Consider the following 6,865-nt stretch of genomic DNA (forward strand, 5'->3'; position numbering starts at 1 on the left):
TGATGGATAAAGAGGGGAGAGACAGGATGGTGGAGATTATTCTCTTGTAAGCAGCTTTGGTATCATCAGCACAGCGGAGCTCAATTAGTCCCATTCTCTAAGTAGCTCAAACAAAACTGCGTCTTTGCCCTTACTTCAGCTTGGAAGCCCTCAACCAAAATGGCTACAAGTAAGTTGAAGAGGACGTAGTTGCCAAAGGTCATGAGGGCGACAAAATAGAGGGCGGCCAGTGGCGAGGTGGACGCCATCCCGTTATAGAGCACTGAGTTCCAGTCTTCCTGGGTGAGGATCTGCAGGTGGGAAGGGATGTGGAGAGACAGGTTGTACTGTACAATTTAAAAGAAAATATACTGTATGCCTCATTAGTAGCTGTTCTAGACATTATAAAGAAGATGATAAAGAATAATAAGAGTGGATTCTTCCTTTATCATCTCGTCAGTAGAGCAGTAAAAATGCTCATCAGTGTTAAATGAGCTCATGTGGAGTGTGTGTTTCTTTGCTCCTCCTCTGCTTCTGAAGCATGTCTTCCCTGCCCACGGGGAGAGTTCTTACAACCCCACATCAGGAAAAGCTGGGAGTGGTATGTAAAATCTAAATTAAAACTGAAAACAGTGATTTGTAAATCATCTGTGTCCTGTAATACTGTAATATTATCCCAACTTTTCTGATTTGAGGTTGTACATTTTGTAGTAAAATTCAGTGTGAGCAAATTGGAGCAAATGAAATGACGAAGAAGACTGCCAATATCTTCCTCCAATTTATTTTAATATCCAATTTAACAGTAACTCATCAATTCCTCTGATTTAATTACTGCAGAAGTATTCGTCTGCTCGTATGTACAGTTTGCTTGTATTTGTGTTTGTCTAACCTGAAACACAGTGACAGTCGCCCAGAGCAGAGAGTCAAAGTTTTTTCTGTCAGGTAACGTGTCTCCACCGTCTTGTCGCAAACCAAACTTGCAGCCGAACAGATGCATCCCCAAAATACTGCAACACACACAAATAAGACCCAACGTTCATTACACAGCATGGACACTGTGTAATAATGTGCAATACTGCTGAATAATTGTGTTTCTGTTAAAACAAGTGCTAATGTGTCCTGTAACAGAGTAAAACCGAGGTCAGTAGTCGTGATTATGATTTTTGTAAGGAACAATCTTTATGAATAAAGCGGAAGCTGAGACAATATTTTGTCTCGTGAGTTTCAGCCTGCAGCATCGCCTTTAGAAAACAAAGGACTGCACTGTACCTGAATATGAATATAAACAGCATCAGCAACATGCAGAACGTGGCGACATTGTCCATGGTCTTCATCAGCACCACCAGCTGCCTCCTCAGGGCAGGAAGGAAACGGACCAGCTTCAAAACTCTCAAAAGACGAAAGGTGCGCAGGACAGACAAGCCTCCCTCGGCCTCCACCACAATCTCCCACACACTGCAACACGCACAGATGACAAAACACAAAGTTGTTAAGTTCACATCAAAGCAACAAAGGAATCAATATCTGCTTAACATGACTGTTTTTCAGAAGCCTTCCTTTCAGGGAGGGAAAGTGCTAAATTCTCTTTCTCGTGGCTTGTGGCAACTGAAAAGAGGAAATAGGCCAATGCTGTTTAACCTACCCACCAGTAAATAAGCTGAGAGCAGTGTGCACTGGCACAGTAGACAAGCAAAGCCTTTAAACACAGATACATAATTTAGCTTGTAGTACTACATTATGGAGTGAATAGAGGTTTGGGAGTTGTCACTGCAGTGCTGGCTCACAATGAGGATCTTTCGATGACAAAGAGGACACAGCCCCACCTGATAATGACAATGACGCTGTCGAGGCTGTTGTAAGGGTTCTTGATGTAGCCAAACAGGCCGAGAGCCAAGAGCTTCAGCAGCATCTCCAGACTGAAGAGACTTGTGAACACCATGTTACTGATCTCCAAAATGTCTGTCAGCTCCTGCGGCTGAGGACGCAGCGTGTTTGTGGAGAGAAAGAGGAAGAGATTGATGCACACAGACGTACAGGCACAGAGAGAAATGAACAAATAAACAGAGACAGGCAGACTGTCAGCGAAGAGCACTGTAAACTCAACATTAGGAATTTCTAAACTGCTAGTCAAGGATACAGTGAGTGGATCTATGTAGATAAAGTCTTAATGACTGAATGCACTTTAATTATTAATACTGTTGATAATACTTAAAACAATGTTTCTCAAACTGAGGGGCAAGCTTCTCCTGGGGCCTTACAGGCATTTCAGGAGGGACGCACAACTGGAAGGGGCTGATCTGATTCATGTGTAATAAGGTCTAGATTCATGTTATCATTATTTGTTCATTAAAGGAATACGTCATCATTTTGGGAAATGCACTCGTTGTGGTCTGGTAGAGATTTAGATTTGTTAAATATTTAAATTTGAACTGATGGCATGTTGTAAAAGTGACACTGGGGTCTCAGAGACCCCCTGCTGTAAATCATGGTTAAATACAATAGATTTATTTTATGCTGTCATTGGTGTTGACAGCACATTTTACACAGGACATTCCCTGCAAAACCCCAAATAGTACTATTTGGATTTCTCTTAGAATACTAATAGTGGTCTCATACTGTGTATTTTCAGTATTTGTTTGTGAATAACATTTCAACAAACAAAGGGAACATGCAGTATATTTGTTCATTTGTACCCTGCATACAAAAGATTAAATATTTTCATACTAGGTTATTTAACAATGACTCATTATCATTTTGACATTTGTTAACTTCATCAAATATGCATGTTTCATTGTGGGTAACATGGAGTTTAATATTATCAACCAATCTTAATAACAATTTGTCTGTTGTCTCTGTAACCAGTGTCAAAGAGAACTTATAGCTGCTGCTGAACAAATCCGTGGTATTAAAAACACATAAACGATCCACACTATGGCACCGGGTGACATTTCTTTATTACACTGAACACAAACACTGTGCTTTATTCCTCTCATTCCTAAACCAGCAAGCTTTGTAAACAAGAAACAGTTTCTCTGAGCATGCTCAGTGGCAAAGAGGTGCTCCCCAGAGAGCAAAACAAGTCTCTGAGGTGTTTCAAACTAAACTGCACTTGTCATATTTACTGAAATGAGGGAATGTCACCTAATGAAACTGCACGGCTCTTATTTGTATTGAATAGATTTTGGATGACAATACATTTCTATGGCACAGAGGAAAAAAGGGTAAATCAAGCCAGGGATCCACATTCATATGTTATTAAAAGCATTCTTATATCTTCATTGTTGGTTTTGGTCCCTTCAGGGGGTTTGTTAATACTAAAAAGGCAAAAGTAGGCTCGGCCTTATCCCTTAACATTAGTCATTCAAGGAGTTAAGTCCATCCAGATCTATCATCGCGTTCAGGAAATGGGCCAAATGAAATCTTTCATCATCTCCCGCAGTCTGTCTCAGCCTTTCAGCCAATCACAGCATCAGATCCGTCCTCCTCCTCTTCCTCACTGCTCCATTCGCTCTCACTCACTCACTCATCTCACTCTGCCTCATGTCTACGTTGCTCACTCTCTCTTCTGACCCAGGGGTCACGTTTTAATTAACACTTCAGGTCTTATGAGTTTCTCCATCTACTGATACACACGTGTACACACCCACACACACATTCACATAAACACAAACACATACGCACGCTCTTCGTAATCCCATATGCTCGGCGCTGTAAGTGTTGATTGGAGAGTAAGTTTACTGACTGCATCACACAGAGTGATTAGCACATCCATTCTCAATCAAACTGTAGTGACATTCAATCTGCAAGAGCCCCGCACATGGCCGTGCACGAGCGCACACAAACATGCAGCCCCTGACGCTAACAAGCACATAAACATACCTGTTCATGGTACTCTATGCCCATTGACAGCGTGTTAATAAGGATGGCAATCATGATTCCTCTGCTGAAGTATCTGCTCCCAACAATGAGCTCCAGTTTCGCTCGGAGTCCCGCCCAGCAGCCCTCCAGCAGCCTTGTCTTTGGCTCAGACACCTTTGTTTCACTGTGGCACGGGCTGCTACAGTGGCACGGGCTGTTACTATGACACGGGCTATTGCCATGGCATGAGCTGCTGTACCCAAGTTGCCGATCCTCAGGTTCCTCATTGACAATTTCGCTGTCGCTAAGCTGGTGGCAACAGGTGCGATATGGGCATACCGAGGACTCTCCTGGCACTTCACCTGGTAGCAGTAGCGCAGGATGCCCAGTGCACAAACCTGCACAAACACGGGAAGGAGGTGATATAGACATGGGTCTTTAAAAATCATACATATACACGAGCATAGTAGATACTTCATTCTGTATGTTGCAGTTCTTTTATTAGAACAGGGTTGTGTGTGTGTGTTGGGGGAAAAGGGGGAATGAGTGCAGAGTGAAGCGAGAGTAAGATATCAGCGGAGTTCATTAAGAAGCAGCTCAGGAGAAATCCTCCAATGACATAACAACAAAACACCAATCGAGCACGAGCACTTCACTTGTCATCACAATTACAACAAGTTCATGTTCCACTAGAGACTGATATAGTAAATCCAATCTAGTCATTCTGTGGAAACTGTCTATAGATAATAAGCTGCAAAGGAAACTTACAGCAGGCGGGTTTGCTGAAAACAACTTTCTACTACACACAGAAAATACACATCTGAAGCTGCTTGCTGAATCATTTCTACTCAGCTTTTTGTGTGTATGGAAAGTGTCCCGGCTACAATTAGAATTAATTTACTGACTTGTATTAAAATTTGATATGCATGTTTGATATTTTTCTCTGTTACTTAACCTCTTTTACACATCAAATCCAGTTTAGTCATCATGGGGAGCATTACTCAGTTCGTAAAACCAGATGGATTATGTCTCCTCGACTGGAGGAGCTTTGTTAAGTGTCATCACTTGCTTGACATCAATTACTTAGTCTTGATTAATGAGTCTGATTTGAGCATTATGCTCAAATGTTTCTCTTTAACCTGTGGAGTTGAGGTATGACAGCTTTTGCCTGATCTTTTTCCACAGTCTCATTGTTTACCGAGTATGAAACTACTGTAAATATGCTTCAGTTAGTTTCTTTTTATCTCCTAACCTCTACCTTTTTAGTCCACAGATGCTGCTGGAGTAGAGTGTGAACTCATGTGAGTGTGAATACACAGATGTAGTACGTCACCTTGTGGTTAATTACCTGAATGTATGAATACACCACAAAGTTGTGAGAAAGCTAAATGTAAAAGATTGTGCAGACGTGTGGAATCTCTTCTTGTTTATAATTTTTTTGAGCGCCCAAAAAAATAAAATAAATAAAATGAATCTCCACTGTGTTAGAGGTGGTAAAATCTTACCAGTTTCATCAAATAAACCCAGTGATCTGCAAGTCTAAATACTGCTGAAGATGAGTGGGGAATTATGTTTATTTGCTATTTGGGTGAATTGAAACAAAGCAAAATTACCTAAAAGACTCTAGAAGCTGTAAGAAACACTGCTAGAACACAGGGGCACAGTGCTGGTCTTCGCCCAGGCCTCCAAATGTGTCCCAAGTCACAAAGCTGTGACCTACACAGCACTCACACTCACCACGTTCTAGCACCAGCTGTGGCGGTCTGTTGACTATCTCTGTAGCAACAAGCCTCTTCTGGTCTCGGCCCTTTGCATCCAGGTGCCTGAAGAGGGGCGATATGAAGGGATAATTAAAACAGTTCCCTCCGTTGCTGAGAGCAGGCTCAGGCTGAGGCTGAGGATGCTGGTGATGTTGCTGGTGATGTTGAAAATAAAGCTGATGAAGGTGGGACAGGTCATTGGGGGCATGGCCTGAGTGCCGGTGGGCAAGTCCATTCATCTCCCCAGCTCCGCCCCCTCGGGCAGATCCACTGCATCTGTCTCTCTGGCACACGCACACACAGTGAAAGTGTGTCCGTGACTGAGCATAGAAGCGGGACAGTCGGCGCCACGCCTTGCGGCCCAGGTGCGCCACGTAGCGGATGATCTCCTCATAACAGCTTCCTGGTTGGCTGTCGCTGGCCAGCGTGGAAGCTGATTGGTGCAGCTGACGGGCGCGCTGCTCAGATTTCATTAAGGCATGTTCTCTCTGCTTCGTTTCAGAAAACTGGGTTGCTATGACGACCAGGCACAGATTGATCATGAAGAAGGAGCCCACCTGCTCGTGACAACACACGTTACTTCCTGTTACAGTTTTAACATTTTATGTTCGAATGTTTGTGTACTTGTACTGCTACACGTTGTGAGGACCAGTTCGAATTTTATACGTTGAGAGGGAGGACGTTTCGGACAGCCCTCACTTTCTCGCACCTTTAAAGGTGTTTGAATGTTAAAACTTGGATTCGAATCAGACTCAGGTTAGAGGAAGGGCTGGGGGGAGGCATTTAGATATATAATAGATAAGACTGGAGTTAGGATCTGAATTATGTCGATGAGCGTCCTCACAAAGATAGCTGTACAAAGGTGTGCATGTTTGTGTGCATGTGTGAATACATACTATAATGAGGAAGATGAAGTAGATGAAATTGTAGAAGGAATGTGCGTCCATGACATAGTACATGATGTCTACCCAACCTTCTAGAGTAATTACCTGAATGAAAACAAACACACCAACCAACACTAATAACAGTAACTGTGATGTGTAGTGAGAACATCATTCATCATTTAGAAACATATCCCTCGTAACTCCTGTGAACATTTACCTGAAAAATGGCAATCCATGCATATCCAATGTTATCAAAGTTAATAGCTCCTTTGTGTGGGTTTATTTCCCCGGCCCGACACTCATTGTAATACTGATACCAGTTCACACATGACAGTGATCCATCTACTCTAAGTCCCATCTCTGGAAGGGCCTCCTCAGCACTCA

The 6,865-nt window shown here is 42.7% G+C and overlaps 1 protein-coding gene across 1 annotated transcript in view; it reads right to left on the bottom strand.

Moving 5' to 3' along the window:
- The window catches only part of LOC109968221 (voltage-dependent T-type calcium channel subunit alpha-1H-like), a 47,332-nt gene that overhangs the window by 22,238 nt on the left and 18,229 nt on the right, over positions 1–6,865 (bottom strand). The window contains exons 6-13 of the mRNA XM_020614322.1: positions 6,699–6,861; positions 6,494–6,586; positions 5,575–6,154; positions 3,859–4,235; positions 1,803–1,954; positions 1,249–1,434; positions 869–986; positions 135–290 (exon numbers count right to left, since the gene is read on the bottom strand). Of these exons, the coding sequence (XP_020469978.1) occupies positions 135–290; positions 869–986; positions 1,249–1,434; positions 1,803–1,954; positions 3,859–4,235; positions 5,575–6,154; positions 6,494–6,586; positions 6,699–6,861 (1,825 nt within the window). The remainder of the gene's footprint in view (positions 1–134; positions 291–868; positions 987–1,248; positions 1,435–1,802; positions 1,955–3,858; positions 4,236–5,574; positions 6,155–6,493; positions 6,587–6,698; positions 6,862–6,865) is intronic.

The sequence above is a fragment of the Monopterus albus genome, unplaced genomic scaffold, assembly GCF_001952655.1.
Source record: "Monopterus albus unplaced genomic scaffold, M_albus_1.0 scaffold144.1, whole genome shotgun sequence".
Taxonomy (NCBI): Eukaryota; Metazoa; Chordata; class Actinopteri; order Synbranchiformes; family Synbranchidae; genus Monopterus; species Monopterus albus.